The 20,743-nt window shown below is 32.7% G+C and overlaps 1 protein-coding gene across 2 annotated transcripts; it reads right to left on the bottom strand.

The window, feature by feature from the left end:
* Positions 1 to 10,145: 10,145 nt before the first annotated feature.
* On the bottom strand, positions 10,146 to 19,353 carry LOC139844384 (uncharacterized). 2 transcript variants are annotated; one of them, XM_071834602.1, is made up of 7 exons: positions 19,325 to 19,353; positions 19,027 to 19,107; positions 13,583 to 14,282; positions 12,910 to 13,410; positions 11,810 to 11,941; positions 10,969 to 11,477; positions 10,146 to 10,847 (listed from the first exon to the last, which is right to left on the bottom strand). In XM_071834602.1, the coding sequence occupies exons 3-7, from the start codon at positions 14,241 to 14,243 to the stop codon at positions 10,212 to 10,214; spliced, it is 2,439 nt and encodes an 812-aa protein (XP_071690703.1). In that variant the 5' UTR covers positions 14,244 to 14,282; positions 19,027 to 19,107; positions 19,325 to 19,353; the 3' UTR covers positions 10,146 to 10,211. The 2 variants fall into 2 exon arrangements, with proteins under 2 accessions (XP_071690703.1, XP_071690704.1); XM_071834603.1 differs by lacking the exon at positions 19,325 to 19,353 and having other exon boundaries at positions 19,027 to 19,194.
* Between the last annotated feature and the right edge of the window lie 1,390 nt (positions 19,354 to 20,743).

The raw sequence follows: 20,743 nt of genomic DNA, 5'->3' as shown, positions 1-20,743 counted from the left end.
ACAGAGTAATGAAGTTGCTGGTACGTTTACTGTTAATGTGGTGGAATATAAAAGGTTCTCCGGTAATAAAAATGTATATGTCAAGGTTATAATAAGGCTAATCTGAAAATTTGAAGTTGACTGGTTGGATGTGTGATAAAACTGGATAATATGAAAAGGGATTGCAAGGTTATTTTCGGTGATAACAATGCCAAAGGATCTGACACAGATACATGTTAAACTTTTATTTAGGTTCCTAGAGTTTTCCAGGTGCATAACTATATGCATAAATCTTTCTTTTCGTAGATAACGTGTGGTTGGTTCATCCTTTCGATTGTTCATTATTTGAGGTGTCTTCAGGAATTTCGAAGGGTTTGAGCGCAGATTGTAATCTTCAAGATACCTATGATGAAATCTTCGTGAATCTTGAATGATACAAATATCTTTCTGAGTTTTATGAATAAGAGTGATGTTCTAGTATTGTTTTGAAGTCAAAGTATAGCTTTGAAAGATGTAGGGATCTAAGAGTGATGTCCTCTGTTAAATCTTGACTTGGATTCTGATTTGTCAAAATCAGAACATGTAATCGAATTTGAATGAGAATGATTGTTCTGATTTCTATGATAGAATATATATCATTGTGAAAGTAGTGAGTATGGTTAACAATTTTTGAATTGAAATTGAAGATTGTACAGTGTAGCATATTAATTGTGAACTTATATATTTCTCAGGTATTACCTACCCGTTAAAAAAAATTCACAAATAATATTTTGTACAAAATAATTTTTATTACAGCCTTTATGAAAATATATGTATGTATATTTTCTCCGGATGTAATGCGGATTTAATGAGTTAATATACTATTAAACTCATTTGATTTACGGCTAGAACTAGAATAAGTAATCTCTAAAACTTTTAGAAACCACATATTCTCTGCAGAATATTTCTTCAATGAAGTGATGAATTAATACTTCATCGTTTGTTGTTGTCGGTACTCCTTGGTATCTATGGTGCGTATGACGTTGATGCTCGTGGGATAGATTGTGATGTTAAGGCGTGTGATGCGGATGTTGTTGTTGGTGGTAGTAATGGTACTGTTGGTGTTGATGCTGGTGATGCTGCTGGTGTTCGAAAATTTTGCACCATATTCTCCAAAGCCACTACTCGAGCACGAAGCTCGTTGACTTCTTCCATTATTCCGGGATGATTGGCGGTTGGAATAAGGGGATGAATAAGATCGAGAATTCTAGATATTATATAATCGTGGCGGGATATCCTGGAAATGAGGGATGATTGGCAGTTGGAATAAGGGGATGAATAAGATCTAGAATTCTAGATATTATATAATCGTGGCGGGATATCCTGGAAATGAGGGTGAAAATGGTGTTCCGAACGGGTTCGCCGGTAAGTGCTTCAGGTTCTTCACCGAGAGGGAAATTTGGTGGATGGAAAGGATCACCTTCTTCTCGTCTCCATTGATCAAGTCGACTACGAACCCATCCCCATTTCATCCAAAATAGATGATGGCTAATTGGTTCGTTCGTTCCGGTTACGCTGCATGTGGAGCTCGAGGAACTCGAGGAATCAAGTGAGAAATCCATATTATGTGATCGGATAAAGGGTTTTTGATATGAATGGGTGTTGAATACTGAATGATATCTTTATCTCCTCGAATACGTATATATAGCAAAAAGATTTCGTAATTTAAGAAGGAAATTTAGGAAAAGTGTCAGACAAAGTCTACTGTGATAAATATGATGGGATATGAGTTGTCTATACTCCATTTATGCAATAATTGCAGTAAGATGTGTCTAGACTAAAAATGATAAGCATGTATTTTCTGTCAAGAAATGATAAGTAAAAAGTATAATAAGCAGATACAGTCGAAGTCTAGACTCACTAATGCATCCTAACAACTACCAGTTAGACACACTAATGTAATATCTTGTTCGCTAAGACCAACGCTATGATACCAACTATAACGACCCGCCAAAATCGCCATTTATGCGGTACATTATCTCTGATCCCATTACGAGGTATTGACCTCTAAATGATACACGGTGGTGATTTTGAATGCAACGTCTTTTCAAAATATGCCATGAATGACCCCATGTAATGTCTTTTTCAATTAAGAAATACACAACGGAAGCATTATGTAATACCTGAGAATAAACATGCTAAAAAGTGTCAACCAAAAGGTTGGTGAGTTCATAGGTTTATCATAAACAATGATTTCAGTAATAGTAATAGACCACAAGATTTAGTTTAAAGCTGATTGATATAGACATATCAATCTAAAACTGTTGCTGTAGTTTGTAATATCACGACTAAACAAAAGTTATCCCGTGACACCTTGTACTGTCGGTGTCGTTGAATCATTATTATGTAACCAAAGACCAACGGTCGAATAATTAGAGACGTTACTCTCAATAGCTCTATTCACAATAATTAAGTTTGTGTTATACCAAGCAATTAACGGTATTACGGTGAGGATTTAGCATGAATCAAAGCATGACAGCATAATAATAATTGAGTACTTGTGTCTAAACGTAAAACAGTTATAAAAGTAGCGCATGTATTCTCAGCCCAAAAATATATTGCAAAAGCAATTAAAAAGGGAGCAAATGAAACTCACGATACGATAGTTCGTAGTAATTATGCGTATGACAGCACTGAACAAGTGCAGAGTTGACCTCGGATTCACGAACCTATATCAAGTATATATATATTAACACATATACTCTTAATCGAACAAATTTATATGTTATATCTTAAATTATATGTTATATATATTTATTTTGTATATATATTTAAAATAATTAATATATATACATTTAGTTATATTAATATATATATTTAAGAAATATCATTAGTTTGTTATATGTAAGTATTTATATAAGTAATGTTAATATTTTTGATATATAGTTATATGAAATATTAATATAATTCTAGTATATGTAATAAGTATATTTAATGTAAAAAATATTTATTTGTTAAAATGATAGTTTTGATAATAATGATTTACTGATAATAATAATAATAATTTTATTAATAATGATAATACTAATAACAAAAATGATAATGATAATTTTTAATAATAATGATACTAATAATGTTAATAATAATAATAATAATAATAACCACCTAAATGAAATTTTAATAAATATAATAATTTTAATATTAATGTTAAGTTTTGATAAAAAAAATAAAAAAAATAGTTTTATTAAAAATAAAATTTTTGATAATTTTAATTAAAATGATACTTGTAGTAGTAACGATAATGATAATAATATTGATTATAATGTTAATACTAATACTAATGTTAATAATAATAATAACAATAATTTTATTAATTATTTTAATATTATTGATAATAATATTAATAGTAGTAGTAGTAGTAATAATAATAATAATAATAATAATAATAATAATAATAATAATAATAATAATAATAATAATAATAATAATAATAATAATAATAATAATACTAACAATAATGATAATAATATTAATTGTATGAATGATACTAATAATTACTATTTTTAATATTAGTAATAACCTAATAACAATAATAATTAATAATAACAATAATATTAATAATAATAATAATAATAATAATAATAATAATAATAATAATAATAATAATAATAATAATAATAATAATAATAATAATAATGATAATAATAATAATAATAATAATGATAATAATAATAATGATAATAATAATAATAATAATAATAATAATAATAATAATAATAATAATAATAATAATAATAATAATAATAATAATAATAATAATAATAATAATAATAATAATAATAATAATAATAATAATAATTAAAGTGAGTAAACTACCTTCAAGCTTTTTATAAAAAAAAATTCCTCAGACCGAGCTCGAACCCGAGACCTCTCGCTAACCCGACTACACACTAAACCATTGATATGTCTTCTATTTTTCTGAATAAATCTATAACTAAAATATATTTATCCCGTTTTCTGTTTCACCCTTCTTCTTCTTCCCAAAAATTTCAAACGGCCAAAACCAAATATAATCGAAACTATGAATTATAGGTTTGGATTAAGACTTAAAACTTGAATTAGAAACGACCTGAATGTAATTTAATTAGTTTATCAAAACGAAAAAAGAAAAAGAAGAAAAAAAATGTTGTAACAGGATGAACACGACGGTGATGAACTCAAACACCAATTTTAAAATCTGGACCGTTTTAGATAGTGTTTTCAACATGAAAAAGTTTCTAAATCATTCCTAGAAACTTTCTTAATCATCAATTTAACTGGAAACATCAAAATTATTACGAATTTTACGATGAAAAAAATGGTTGACTTTTTCATATTAAACTTTGACCTCAAAATTTGGATTCGATAGGAAAAAATGGGATTTGAAACTTTACAGATAGTTTTATTACATCATTATTAACAACTCTGCATTTCTAGATTTTGAAGATTAATTCGAATTTGAGCTATTGTTTTAAAAGTGACGCGAACAGAGGAACCGAGCTCATTTCTTTGAAATTTTGTTTGATTTTTCAATTCTTTGTAGTCGAGACTTTATAGAGTATAAGTGGAATTATTACAGCAATGAAATTCGATTTAAACTTTGTTTTGTAGTTAGACTAGGTCGACAGGATTCAATCAAGAAGAAAAAAAAAAGCAGATGGTAATTTAATCAATTTCTAACTGCTTTTGTAAAATATATAAAAAATAAAAAGTAGATGTCGATTGCTAACCAATTTTGTTTTTGTAGTATACTAATGGTCAACAATGAATCACAGGAAACAAAAAAAAATATTCGATAGTGATCTAATACCAAATTTGTTATCTGCTATTGTTTTTATAATTAATTAATATTAATAATTAATAATATAATAATAATAATATTAATATTATTAATAATAATAATATTAATAACAAGGATAATGATAATTATCAATAATATTAATAATAATAATAATATTATTATTATTAATAATAATATGTTGTATTAATATAATAATAATGATATTTATAATAATTTTAATAATTTTAGTAAAAGTAATAATACTAATAATATTAATAATATATTAGTAATTATATTAATGATAATAATAATTAATAATAATAATAATAATATTAATAATACTGATAATAATAATGATTGTAAATGATATATATATATATATATATATATATATGTATATATATATATATATATACACACACACACACACACATATATATATATATATATATATATATATATATATATATATATATATATATATATATATATATATATATATATATACATATCTTTTTACAACCAGTTGTTCGTGAATCGTCGGAATTAGTCAAAGATTAATTGAATATTAAAAATAGTTCAAAAATTTTGATAGTCGGGATAACAGGCTTTGATTATCGTGTCAGAAATCATATAGAGATTTTGGTTCAAAATAAGTCGAAATTTTCCGGGTCGTGACAAATTGTGTTGATGTTGATCGTGTTATTTTGGAGGCTTGGAATCGACCAATTCAGGGTACAAGAAAGGATTGTGTTTTTAGAACTCAAAAAATTAGAGCAAAACAATCTTTGATAGTCTAAATAATGAAATTAAAGAACTCAAAAAAGAAGCAATGGATTGGGAGTTAAAAGCAGAGACTCGTCCTCTTAATGATTCGGATCGCGCAACATGGTTAGATTGTCGATGTTGTTGGGTTGAAAAAGAAGGAATTAAAACAAGTATGTTGAAACAAAAAACAAGAATTAGATGGAAACTTGAGGGAGATGAAAACTCGAAATTCTTTGATGCTTCGATTCATAGGAAATATAACAAGAGTAATATCCATGGTATTAATGTCAATGGAGTATGGAATGAAGATCCTGTTGTGTTAAAAGCTGCAATATTCGATCGTTTTAAGAGAATATTCAGTGATTATGCAGTTGCAGGTCGCAGCTAGTGGACTGCCCAGTTTCTTTCTAGCCAAATGTTGCTGTTGGGGTGGACTATCTGGCTTCTACTGGGTTGTATGATGTTGTTGGGCCTGGTTGTTTCAGATTGTCCGAATTAGAAGCAAATGAACTCGAAACACAAATTAACAAAGACGAGATTTGGGGTGCCTTAAATGAATGCGCAAGTAATAAAGCTCCCAGCCCGGATGGAGCTAATATGCGGTTTTTTAAAAAATTCCGAGCTACAATTTGTAAGGATTCAATATCAGCAGTCAATAATTTTTGGCAAACAGGTGAACTCTCTTCCGGATGTAATTTTTCTTTTATCACTTTAGTCCCTAAAATGACGGATCCAGTAAGTTTAAATGATTATAGGTCAATTAGTTTAATTGGAAGCTATTACAAAATCATTGCAAAATTACTTTCAATCCGGATTAAAAAGGCGATTCCCCATCCTGTTAGCTTTGAACAAAGCACTTTCATTAAAGGAAGAAATATTATTGATATGGCTCTTATTATTGACGAATCTCTTGATTTTCAAAAGAACAATCAATTAAAAATACGGTATTCTAAGTGGATTTTGAAAAGACTTTTGATAGTCTCAATTGGGATTTTTTGGAGGAAATGATGGGGTTCATGGAATTTGTTAAATGGAGGATTTGGATTTCTTCGTGTCTAAAATCGGCATCCATCTCCGTCCTTGTTACTGGTTCTCCCACAAAAGAATTCAAAGTTGGAAAAAGGGTAAGACAAGGTGATTCTCTCTCGACTTTTCTCTTTATTATTGCGGCGGAAGGACCCAGTTGGTTAACAAATCAGCAGTGTCGAATAATCTCTATAGTGGGGTGGAATCGGTTTTGATAAAATTCATATCTCCCACCTTCAATATGCGGATGATACCATATTTTTTTGTACTTAGATCTTGGATAACATTGGAAATCTTATGAAGCTTCTAAAGTGTTTCGAGCTAAGTTCCGGTTTAAAGTTTAATTATAACAAAAGCAATCTCTTTGGTGTGGGTGTTGACAAAAATGAAGTGGAGGAGAATTTGGTTGTAATGTGGGTTCATTTTCATTTATTTATCTCGGGTTACCAATTGGTGCGGAGATGAGAAAAATGTCAAGTTGGAAACTGGCTGTTGACAAATTTGGAAAAATGTTATCGGATGGGAAAGAACGTGCGATGTCATTCGGTGTACATTTAACTCTTGTGAGTTCGGTTTTAAATAGTTTACCGTTGTATTACTTTTCGCTCTTCTGTGCCCCGCCTAGCGTGCTAAAAAAACTCGAGTGTGTAAGGTCGACGTAATGGGTCGGGTGACGAGTCAAAAATCTCGTGGGTCAAATGGGATGATGTCACCCGTCCGTGGGCTGATAGCAGACTTAATTTGGGTTCCCTCACTTGTAAAAATTTAGAATTAATCGGCAAGTGGTGGTGGAGGTTTAAAACCAAAACTACTTCCTGGTGGATTAATGTTATTAAAGTATATATGGAGCTTCGGGTTCATTTAATTCGGGTGGGATAAATTCGCTTTCAATTACTAACACTACGTGGAGTAATATTGTGAAAATAGGTTACGAGATTGATAACATTGGTGTGGAATTTTCCACGTCGTTCTCAAAAGTGATTGATAATGGCAATACTACAAAATTTTGGGATGAAACTTGGATCAAGGATAAACCTCTCAAGGATTTTTTTTCAAAAAATTGGTGCGGCTTGAATTAAATCAAAATGCTATGGTGGCGGATCGTTTAAGTTGGAATGGCCAAAATTGTGATACAACATGGTATTGATTGCGTGATGTAAGCGGGAGAACGAAGGGTGAACAAGACGAGTTGGAGTTATTGTTATCTTCTTTGGTCATGGCTCCGGATAAAGAAGATTCGTGAGTTTGGAAATTAAGTGGGTGCGATAAATTCTCTACACATACTTTAACGAAACATATCATGTCAATTTGTTATCCGTCGAATGCGTTCTCTTTGGCAACTCAAAAAAATAATCTAGTTCCTAAAAAGTGGGAATTTTTGTTTGGAGAGCAAAGTGGAAAAGATTGCCTGTTATCAGAACTCGACAAGTGGGGTATCAATCTTAATTCCGTATGTTGCCCTCTATGCGATGATGACATTGAATCGGTTAAACACTCATTATTATCTTGTAAAAATGTTATTGCAATTTGGGAAAAGGTCTTAAGTTGGTGGGCATTAGTTCGACTCAACTCACATTTGATAACTTCCTTTGCGGTAATATTCCTTTACAATGTTCGGATTTAGGTGCAAAATTTTGGCAAGCGTTGGAATGGGCTAGCGGTTATCTTATTTGGAAAATAGGAATCAAAAGATATTCAAGAAGTCATGTTGGTCCCTTCCGGTTGGGTTAAATGAGATTTAAGTAAAGAGCTTTGAATGGATCACAAAGCGATGTAAATGTAGGAAAATAGAATGGCACAATTGGCTACACAATTCACAATTATTTTTAAAGTAATTTCGGATATATCGTGTATAATATAATCGTGTGTAGTATAGATGCTAGCGTAGGATTCTAGCTCAGTATCTTTTCGTTTAGTATCTTCGTGAACAATATTGTGTATTGGCGTGCTTGGCCACCTAATCTCTTTCGTTGATAATAAAATTCTGCTTTTCAAGAAGAAAAAAAAAGAATAGATGTTGGCATGTTGCGAAGGTTGAAAACAAAAGAAAAAAGAATAAATATAAAAGATAATAAACAAACTTCAAATTCCCGAATTTTAGTGGATTGCAGTTATAATTATGGAAGTTACAATTATTCATTCACATAACCCTCAAATTAGTTCTATAATGATTAATTGCATTATAGTAAATCAAGCTTTATTAATGATTGGCATTACCATTTCTTATCCTCTAAAACCTCCAACCAGACAAGCCCTTAAATACTATCCCTAAAACCTTAATACCTAATTTCTAAAACCTCCAACTAAACAAACCCTAAATACTATCCCTCACTTTTAGTTGCACTAAACTCGTATGTTAAACAAAACAGGGTTGTGGATTCGTGGTCTTGGACACTTACATCGAATGGCAAGTTTACGGTTAAAAGAGTTATCGAGACTGATTGATGAACGAATAATTTATTCGCGGAAGATCGAATCAGGAAACTTTGAAAAACAATCTAGTCCCGTTGAAAATCAATATACTCATATGGAGGGTATTGAAGCGGAGGCTACCGGTACGTACCGAAATTGACAAAAGAGGTATTGACCTAGACTCCGTTAGGTGCCCTCTATGTGATGATGACGTGGAGACGATTGATCACTCATTAATCTTTTGTCGATTTGCAATGGATCTTTGGGAAAAAAAACATATAAATGGTGGGGGTTAGGCCCGGTCACAAATTTAAGCATAAATGAAGCATTCCGAGGTACTTGTAACCGATCTATATCCCCACTTGGTTCGAAGGTTTGGCAAGCGATAGAGTGGATAAGCGCGTACTATATATGGAGAAATCGAAATCAAAAAGTATTTCAAAACACGTGTTGTAATAGTCCGATGGCATTGATGGAAATTCAACTCAAATCGTTCGAGTGGATCTCAAATCGCATCAAGAATAGAAAGATCGAGTGGCTAGCATGGATATCGGATCCGTGATCCTGTTTAGTTTAATTATCGAGTTTAGTTGCAAGCTCAGCAACAATCTTATGCTCATAGTTTCTATTCGAGTTTGTTTTGTTTGATATGATAATTCCTTGAGTACATATCGAGTCTGTTAGCAAGCACAATAATGCATTAAATTTGAGTCCATTATGTAGTGGGTTGGGTCTCCCTAATGGCCCAACAATTTGAGTTTTAATGAAATTGCTGCCTTTCAAAAATAAAATAAAATAAATAAATTGTTTATCCCTTTATCCCCTATCTTGTGATCTCTCCCATCTCTCTCTCTCTATAAAACAGATCATACTGTCACCATATGGATTAAATTCTTTAAAGTATGTCGAATTTAAATATAGTGTAAACTATATATGTATCAAAATAAAACATAGGAAGAAAAAACCTAGCAACAAGGATACATGAGTAGATATATACATGATTTATTTGTTGATTTAACATGTGCATACATTAGGAAACTCTAAAACCTCAGCAACCACATTGTGGACATTATACTCCTAAATCCTCGTTACATGAAGTAACAAACAAATACTAGAAATACATTTGCATTCAATATAAAGAAAGAATTGAATTGAAGGTATCATACAAAACGAAATGTGTAATGAATCTTGAAATTCAGAATTGATCATGTACAACAATGTTGAACCATCAGACGTTTGGATTTTTATAGTAAAGCATTTGTTTCTTCGGGTTAAAGAGAGATTTTGAACCATATGTTGAGTGATACATGTCCTTTAGAAGAGGAAAATGTAGTAGGATATACACAACGATCGGTACAAGAGCCAGTACACTAATCGAACCTCCTATGAAGAAATTGAACTTGTGATGGTACAACACAAAGAAGCTGACACTGAACGCAATCATCATGGTCAATATAGAGAGGAAAAGCAATGTTAGACCTGCCATTAGTTTTTTGGGTAATGATTCTTTGAAATCCTCTAGCGCGTAACTTGAAGTGAGGACTGATAAGAACACGAGTATGGAAGTTGCAGACAAGATTAAAGATATTGCATCTAGCACTACAAACACTATGAAGACTGGGTTGTGACGGAATATTGGATAACCGTGATTCTGTTCATATCCACCTGGAATAGTAAAAGCGACTCCAAATACTACTGTGGCTATCAATGTAGCAACCAACATGCATTTACTAGCTGTTCCTTTCATCCACTTCTCACTTTCAATAAGTAACTTGTTGTGGGTCTCACTGAATAGTTCGCTTGGTGTGAGACCATCTTTGTTTCTCTTTTCTGTGTAATGTTGAGGTATCATAGACTCTACTTCCTACAACATAGTATGAGATAAATAAGACCTCGTATAAGAGTTTCTTATAGACGGAAAAAATGTGCATAAATATGGTTCCTAACTTGTAGTGTATGAGAGGGAGGATAATCAGATATTGTACCTTATACCATAACAATCGACGTTGCATCCGAAAAGCTGCTCCTGAGACATCTTTTAGTCGGTTATTTTTTGCATTTTTAGCAACAGTATGCAACAAAGTATTCCCATCTCGGTCCTTCTGAGTAACTATTAAATTCTTCATTGAGCCAATCTCATATAAGAGATTGTAGATGCTTTCATGGCGACGAGAGACAGCAACGTGAAAAATATTTTGTTCATTGTCGTTTACTTTCCATATAAGATCAGGATATTTTCGTAAAAGCTCAACTATAAATTTAATGTTGCCCATTTCAGCAGCAACAAAAAGTATCCGATCAGGGTTTGTTCTTCTTGTTTGATTCAACAATTGACCGCCTTGAGAAGTCTGTGTTACAACAGTGGTGACAGGGCCTCTGAGTCTATCATGTAATACTTGTTGCGACCATGTCTCGGAACGTGTCAAAATTAGATTTAGTAACTGCATTGCTTTACTTGTGTTTGAATGTGGTCTCTCCTTGAAGCAACCAATCACTGAAAAAATATATATATGAAACCATATACAAGTAACAATATTAACAGTAAATAACACGCTCGGCCTTCTGATTTGTTGTTTTTGTGAGTATCATCAATATTCAATATTCAATATTAATAATTATTTTAGTGGACATGTGCGTATGATATGTGATTATACTAAATCAAGTTTATGGATTATCTGCAACTTTGATCATTGTCAATGTATTTTGCTTTTTTGACCGATTATGCCCTTTATGATCTGGGCAGTTCAGGTGCGTATAAAGGACCGAGTCCATCAGAACTACACACCATAAAGGACCGATGATAATAATAAAAGAGTTGAAAATTACTTCTCCTCATAAAATGTTGCTTGGGTTCTTCAAATGCTGAAGGTTTTCGAGCCAAAAGTCCAAGAATATCCTGAGTCTCTCTAGCACCTTCATTATTGTCTGGGATATCCGGAAATATTCGTAGTGCAATATCTACATAGCATTTGATAAGTGATTATGAGTCATAACCAATATGGGATATTTATGCTTAAAATAGGCTTAACGACACTTCAAGTGTCTACTTTGTATTTCAACAAATTTGAGGTTATTCTGAAAAGAGAAGATTTCTAACTGGTGGATAATGAAGTTATTGTTATTTCCTAAAACTAGGGATGACAATGGGCGAGAAAAAATCCCGTGACCCGCGGGTACCCGATTTGTGTTGAGCGGGTAAAATCATAAAATCTTACCCACGGGTACGGGTAAAAAATTATACCCGCCAACGGGCGGGTCGCGGGAACATACTACCGGTCGCGGGTAAAACCCGATCCGCTAATTCATTAGATTTTTTTTTTTTAATTTATCCGTGAGTTTATACATACAATTATCAATTTAAAACGGATTTTACTTGTAATGCAATAATGGTTAAAAGTATACTATAACTAGTTATAAATAAAAAACTTGACTTTCACGTCATTTTACACATGTTAATTGACATATTATTTATAATTAATAAAATTTATAATTAATAAAATTTTTCAACTTTTCTAAAAAAAAATAACGAAGTTGTATATTAATATTGCCCGCTGGTTACTGCGGGTCACAGGTATCCACGGGTTATGGGCATGAGCAAAATTATTTTACCCGCGGGCGGGTAACGAGTCTTAACAAGCAAAAAAACAACCCGAAGACGGACGGGTAGCGGGTATATAGAACCCGTGCCCGTTACCCGCGGACACCATCCCTACCTAAAACTGTATGCAAAAAGTGTCACCTGTAATGGGACGGAGGTAGTATAATATAGTGTCATAAAGTTGATCACAGTTTAAGATTGATGGATGAATGTCAAGCGTCATTAGACGCAGTCTGTAGGTCTCTCTTTTAGAGTTTTAGGCCTATGCATAACTATCAATCCATCTATCCATTTAATTTGTATTGAAAACAAAAAATAAACCGATTACCAAATAGATCAGTCTGCACGCACTTTAAGCAAACCCATTTATAATCCGCATATGTCCAGCTTTCACGATCTGCTACCTTATACAAATAGTTTACCATGTCATGCTTTCCATATAGAGCTGCAATAAGAAGTGGTGTCATTTCTGATTTATTAGCAATTTTCAGCAACTCTGGGTTCTTTTCCACCATAAGTATTGCAATATCTACATTTCCAGTCATAGCTGCCAAACTAAGGGCAGTGTTTCCATTCTTATTCTGATACATCAAATCTACAGGCCGCATCATGTTAACAAGATTCCGCACGAAATCTGTGCTTCGGGAAGACGATGCAGCAATATGAAGCATTGTTTCACAGTTATCAGTGATGGCATACTGTACCAGTGGCGGTCGTATGCCATCTTCATTGGCTTGTTGTGAGATGCGTTGAGCAGCTGTCCAGTCTCCTTCCATAGATGCTTTATATAGGGGAGAACATATGCGAATGAAATCCTGTCTTCTATCATCTAAGAATTGAAAATATTCGTTACATATATCTTATCACTAAGTTATACCACTGTACTAATAAGGTGAATAATAACTACTCCAGTATCTTTCTATTGAAGTGTGTATTAAATATGGGACAAACTAAAATAGAAAAGTGGATGATAAATATGCGACAAACAGAGTATAACTTACTGGCAAAAAGATCTTGAGATGGAAGCCTGAGCACAGGCGCGCCCGCTTGTCCCGGCGCGGCTGCTTGTCTTGGCGCGCCTGCTTGTCCAGGCGCGGGTGCTTGTCTTGGCGCGCCTGCTTGTCCCGGTACGGGTGGTTGTCCCGGCGCGCCTGCTTGTCCTGGTGCGGGTGGTTGTGCCAGCGCGCCTCCTTGTGCCGGCATGTCTGCTTGTCCCGGCACGCCAGCTTGTCCCGGAGCGGGTGGTTGTCCCGGCGCGCCTGGTTGTCCCGAAGCGGGTGGTTGTCCCGGCGCGCCTGCTTGTCCCGGAGCGGGTGCTTGTCGCGGCGCGCCTGCTTGTCCCTGTATCAGTGGTCGAGCTGGTGCACTAGTGGGACCTTGCCCTTGTGTCTGTGCATATTCAGGTATCAATGGTGGAGCTGGTGCTGTAGTGGGATTTTGTCCTTGTGTCTCTATAACTTGTTCAATTTCACTAATGCCGTCGGGTAAAAGACGTGGATCTGGTGTGGGTGCTCGTTCTAGTCCCAGTGAAGGATCTGTTCCCACCTGTGTAGCATCTGGTCCCATTTCATGTTCACGCTCCAGTATAGGTGGCGTTCCATTTGTTGATGTCACGTCGATTGCCACATGATCAGTGTTGTTGATGTCACTTGACTCGTCCATTGTGTCCAAGCGTGCTTCCGGACTTCTTACTAGTGTCTCCTGTTATAACACTAGCTAATCAATTTCAATATAATGAACACTCTACCATAACACTGGCTAATCATTTTTAATATAGCAAAAACTCTACCGCAACACTAATAAGATAAATTATATTTAATTATTTTTTGTTAGTTCCAATGTAATTTCCAGTACAAATTTACATACGCTTTAAGAGAAGTATGATAATGATAATTCATTATTCTTCACTTACATACTTTTTGGATCATTTGATATTGAAAAAGTCGAACAGTTACGTAATACAAAGTTTTTGATCAAAGATCTAGGTAATTTTAAAGTTATCTCTTGGTATAGAAGGGGTCATTCAAAATGTTCGGGTGGGTGGTTCATTTCCGTCACTGATTCCAAATTCTTCTCTTTAAAAAAAATAAATAAATAAATAAAATAAAATAAAATTCAAAAGATAAGTTGTGTTTACCATAAACTATATGAAGCTTTTATGTTAGTTTGGTCTATTGGGTTACAAACCTATGTCAACTCCCTTGGAGCTAACTACAAATATTTAGTCTGCAATAAACTAACTAGAAGCGAGAAAGATCTTTATTAAATATAACAGATAACAAATAATAAAAGCTTGTAGGGAAGTTGGTCTATCTTACTCTAACCATTCCAGGTATCTTACATTCAGTCCAATATTTAAGTCATTTCATGCATGCACCGTTAGCTTTTCAATTAGAATTTGCTTTGAGACTATTAATCAATAATCAATTTGATTGAAATATGGAGCTCCAGATTGACCTCAGGATGATTTTCTCCCGGATCCATTCAGGATTTAAACCCGTCCGCCTGCCTCTCGGGATGGTTTAAGGATCGGGTTCCTGCAATGCGATTCGGGTTCCTTCCGAAAGTGCGTTGCCAAATGAGAGTATTCGATGCCGACTGTTGTCTTTCAAAAAAAAAAAAAAAAAAAAAAAAAAAGGTACTCGAAGTTAGCTAGAGTAAAGGGAGTGTTGCTTTCAAAGTGCTCTGATTCGTCTTTGTTCGCATTTGTGCACTTCTTGACTCTGATCGAGGAAAATGTACTTCTACTAGAAGTATTATGCAATTTATCCGGGTGATAATTTAATACTCCGTATCATAGAATACTAGACAACCTATTGTATCTAGTCCATAGAGGCTGAATAGAGGGCAATGACTATAACTACTTGTCAGTTATGTTGAGTGTTAAGAGTTGCAACTAAAGGCAAAAATTCAAGATACTGAAGGTCTCGCGGATGATGAGAGTTTCTCACGGATCGCGAGGATACGATTACGGATGGAAAGGATTTATGTTCCTGGAGAGAACTCTTTCAAGGATGGCAAAGAGTGTCTCACGGATCACGAGACTCAGCTCTCGGACGGCACAATAACCTCACGGATCGTGACGCTAGGTCAGCCAGAGCATATCCTTTTGGTTCAATTTTTTTTTTTGTGTAAACTACTAAATATTGTAACACCAGCCTCCTGTTATCGTATGCACGAAAATTATCTGAAATCTCCATTTTGCGCGTGTGGACTAAACCATTCTCCATGCGATTGAAGTTGGATATAATGACGTTAAAAGATTTGTCATTTTACTTTATATATCGTTTATGCTTGTGTTATCGTTTGTTATTGTGATTGGTAATCAATCACATGTCTTGTTTGAGATCCATAATTCCTAACGTGTTAATTTACGTGATATTCTATGTGACATTCATATTTCTAGTCTTGTGCCAGCAAAATTGCTTTATGATAATATATTAGCAGTCATAATTGGTTGCAATCCTGTTTAGAAAAAGAACTAAGCATTTGAATTGGAATTTAATTTTGTTAGTGAAAAATTCAGTAAAATGGTGATTGAAATACCACCGAACTATTAGTTGAGTGGAAAAAACCTCTTGGTTCTGGGCCCGTATCCTTGAAAAAATATGTGCAGGTTCAAATCTTGGGGGTAGTTTTCTCCAAAGTTGTGCAGCTTTTGCCTCTGGTATCCTTCACTCTGTGCAGGCCAACCAGTTAACCTAAAGCATACCGGGATTGCTTTGCGCAATAGATGCGAGGAGTTTCTTCTTAACGGGTGTGTGGGTGGCAAATGAGAGGATTCCCTTAAATTCAAATGTAATTATTTTATCAAAAGCTTGTAGGGAAGCTAAACTATTTTAATAACTAAACCAGATATCTCGTACAGGCCCGTTTACTTTTCACTTAATGATTTGTTTCTATGCAGCTCTTAAATTCAGTAAGTAAATTTGCTGTTTCTTTATCACTTAATCTATCACTTAAATTGAAAATTGGTATGTTTTTTGGAGAAACAAAATCAGACACCCCTCTTCAAAACAGATTCAAATGGAAACAGAGGAAAATACGGAAAATAAGTAAACAACCCCAATGTTTAATTCATTTCAAGAATGCACCCTTAACTTCTCATTTCAAAATTGCTTGATTATTAATATGCTTAAAGTTAGCTCGAGGAAAGGGAGTGTTGTTAAACTTTAAAGTGATCTAATGTGTCTTTATCTACATTTGTTGACTCTAATCGAGGAAAATGTACTTCTACTATAGAGTTAGTATGCACTATTTACTATGGTAATATTTTAATATCTTGAAAAGGTAAAACGCAACATTGTAATAGCCCATTCCACATCGGATTATGAAAGGAATTGGGATTTAAAGTAAGCTTAACGTCGCGTTTAACTATTATCACTCGTCATAGTTACTAGATATCCAGTTAGTTCATTGTTTTACTTTAGCTTTGAAGAACATTAAAAACATGATGTATACAAAGGGCATCGTCATTAGTTATTGGTGAGTTAATCGGATAATTATGATTCTGTGTGACTTTGGTATTTCTGGTCTTATGCAAGCAAAAAATATTTCGTGATAATAATTCAACAATTTTAATTAGTTCTAATTTGTTTAACTAAAGAATGAAGCATTTTGAATTGGATCGTCATCTTGTTAGAGAAAAATTAGTAAAATGGTCATTGAAATTGAGAAGATATATTCAAAAGAAAATGCACCAGACATATTTATAACAAGTTTATTTGCAGGTTATGACTATTTGTGTAATGGATTTCATATGTAATAGAAGTTCCATATTTAATTAAAGGGAGGTGTTCAGGAAGTCAAATGATCATGGAACATGTACTTAATAGGTCTTTAAATATTTATATTTGATTTAATATTGAATATTGAATATTGACAAGTTGTTGAGTTGTCACAATGAGAAGTTCAGGATATGTCAAGAAAATATATTTTAAGAAATATTAGTTTAATTCATGATTATTGTTTTCTATTTTCTGGAAAATGTTCCTCTGGTTGTTATCATCTTCATGTGGCCGATGGTTCCTTTCTTTCTCGTTCTTATATAGTTATCATTACGTGATAATTCTATTTGATTAAAACACTTGATCAAAGTGATGAATGTTTTTTTTTTTAATTTAAAGCAGTGATGAATGTTATTTATAATGAGTTTCCCATGTAAAAAGTATTCGTCACTTTTTTTTCCTATAACTTTACAAGATTGGGTCTATTTACACAATAAGCAGATACAATTGCTTTTTATCTTCATAAAATATATATTATCAGTATCTTTAACAATTTAGTCAAGATTATCACAATGTTTAACAACTTTTTTATATTCAATGAATATCCAATAATCCAGATATCCAATAATCCACTTCATCCACTGAATACGAATGTGAACGGATGTTTTTAATGGGTAATAATACAGATAGGAGTGAAGGAAAATATATTAATATGGAGTTACCAATCCAAATTCAATGCATTATCAACTATATATATCTTCCAAAATGAAAAAGAAAGAAAGAAAAAACCGATTAACAAGACTAACACTCGTACTATATATACTTATGGTTAGGATTGAGCGTCTATTTAACAATTTATATTTCCTTCATTGTTAAATAGTAAGGTAATAATATTATCTCTGCATTTCAACCTTCTTCCAACTCGATAAATCTATACAAAGTGACAAATTATCAAAATGGAGACAAAAGTAATAAGATATATATGCGTTGACCAATATCAAATCAATAACCTCTAACTTAAAAATCAAAATCAAAACTCATCATAATCACAAATATCAAATCCTGATTTTCAATCAAATCATATTGAATATTTCGTGAAGTTATGGTTTGGTCATATACCACCTACCGTCAGCAAATGTGAATATCCATCAAACCGTTACCGCTTACTCTTGATAATGACTCATCAATTTTCTTTAGAATAGATTTTTAGGTTTTTATTTGAATTAAAGGCTTTTCCCTTATTTATTGAGTGTTTATTTTCGTGATAGTAATGGTATTCTCATTTTTATTACAACCTTCTTCCATCTCATTAAAATTTAAACAAAAGTAAGACACTCAATTAAGCACATGTACAAAATCAGATCACTCAAGAATCCGTGTTGTATATGGTTGATAAAGAGATAGGCCTGCCAGCTATAGTCTAAGTTTAAAATAATCATCAATTAAAATAAATATTACGGAGTAATATTTTGTTTTCATTTAAACAATAATCAGAAGTCAGAACTATGAAGCTCTTCTAAGAAAAGAGTACAAACTTTAGTTTTAATTTATGCTCCCAAAATGTAGATTTCGAGATCTACCTCTACACACATGCAAGTAAGAAAAGAGACATCATAATCACCATATATATACACTACGGAGTAGAAATCAAAACTTATATGGTAATTAAAATGCAAATGCAAACTACGATTAACTTAAAGTCATTGATGAAAACATACCTTAATCGCGTATCTAGTCAAAATCTAGTATTTCCTGCTTAATTTGCGCCTCGAGTATTGAAACCTCAAAGTCGAAGATGACTAAACATCAACAAATCAATAGTTAACAAATAAGCTATAGCTACAGAAAGTATTTTTGACTGGTATATGGTTAAAAAAAAAAAATTAAAAAATAAAATTAAAAAAATAAAATTAGAAAAGGTACTAAATGTTGGAGTAACTGTTTTGCACTTAATGTAACTTTTTGCTAAAATAAAAATAGTAGTTGAGAAAATTAAAGTTTTAATTAGAAAGTTACCAAGTAAGGGATTCAAAGAATGGAAGAAATGAACTGGTACAATGCGACTAAAATGGAGCACTATTTATAGGAAAAAAAATTGTAAATGCTAATGAATGAATAAATTATAATATAAAATTTAGAGAGAAGATAGGAAGCTCGCTCGTATACATGATTTGCGTGTTTTTGTGCGCGTAAAGATAGACCAATGAGAATTTAATAAAATAATAAATAATAAAATGTTCAAAAACGTAATATAAACTATAAAGCCACTTTTTTTTGCTAAGACCATTTTTAAGATGTTTGCGACGTCATAGGCAAATTGTGCAATTTTAGCTAAAAAGTATAATATGTATATGACGTGGCAGTGTCAGCTTTTGACACTTATTAACTCAGACGCTCTATTTCTGTGTCAAATTCTTGTAGCTATCAGTTTTATTTTTTATTTTTTATTTTTTATTAAATATGAATACAAATTATATTTTATAAAATAAAATACATATACATATACATATAAAATAAATAAATAAGTCACAAATTAATATTTCATAAAATTTAATCATTACATAAAATTTAACCATTACATAAATTAATATAATTCAAGAATCCATAAAATAAATTAGTTCATGGTGCGGAATGTAAACGGAATGTTCCAAATATGCTCGACAAGATCTTCAGTTAGTGCGTCGTGCATCGCCTTATCTCTTATCTCTCGACTGATAATGTCTTGATCCCGACCTCTATTCGGTATACGTTCGGGATGATTCTCCATATCCTCGGTAATGAAAACTTCCTCCCAATCACTTAGCACAAAACCGTTATCTTCTAAAATCATATTATGTAATATGACATAATCTTCCATAACTCTTCGCATCTTGTTTACTGACATAGTTCGTGTTGCTAGCCTTAAAATATGAACCCGACCTTGAAGAACCCCAAATGTCCTCTCTACATCCTTTCGAGCGCTAACTTGAAACCTAGTAAACTTAATCCTTGGCTAATCTGTCGGATACGAAAAACCTTTAACTAGAGTAGACCAGTCGGGATATATATCGCCTGCTAGGTAATACCCTTTAGTTTACTATATAATCGTTGAACATCATATGCATTGGGAGTTCTCATGTAGTGAGAATTGTATAAAGTCATAATACATTTACAAAAGTTGTCTAAAAAAAGTATTGAGACCGCCTCGCTCATTTTAAATATTCAAACAACATATTGGCGGCGGTTCCATACTCCAATTGGCGTAGAGCCGAAATAAAATTTTGTAATATGGTATAAGACGGCTGACCGATAGCATCGGAACGTTTGGTAAAAAATCTAAAATGTTCGGGAATATCATGACTATTGTAATTAGAAATACCTTGTGAAATTCGGAGAAATAATTGAATCCGCATACGAAAATGCCTTTTAAATTTATATAGCGGAAACATGGGTGTC

This window comes from Rutidosis leptorrhynchoides, chromosome 4 (genome assembly GCF_046630445.1).
Source record: "Rutidosis leptorrhynchoides isolate AG116_Rl617_1_P2 chromosome 4, CSIRO_AGI_Rlap_v1, whole genome shotgun sequence".
Classification (NCBI taxonomy): Eukaryota; Viridiplantae; Streptophyta; class Magnoliopsida; order Asterales; family Asteraceae; genus Rutidosis; species Rutidosis leptorrhynchoides.
This window is presented reverse-complemented; position numbering and strand designations above follow the sequence as displayed.

Bases quoted from the DNA above. Each gene is read 5' to 3' on its own strand.
- LOC139844384 (XM_071834602.1), bottom strand. From the start codon at position 14,243: ATGGACGAGTCAAGTGACATCAACAACACTGATCATGTGGCAATCGAC. The intron at 13,411-13,582 runs GTAAGTTATACT...TTCAATTCTTAG, and splicing joins ATCTCAAGATCTTTTTGCCA to ATGATAGAAGACAGGATTTC. The intron at 10,848-10,968 runs GTACAATATCTG...ACTATGTTGTAG, and splicing joins GTCGATTGTTATGGTATAAG to GAAGTAGAGTCTATGATACC.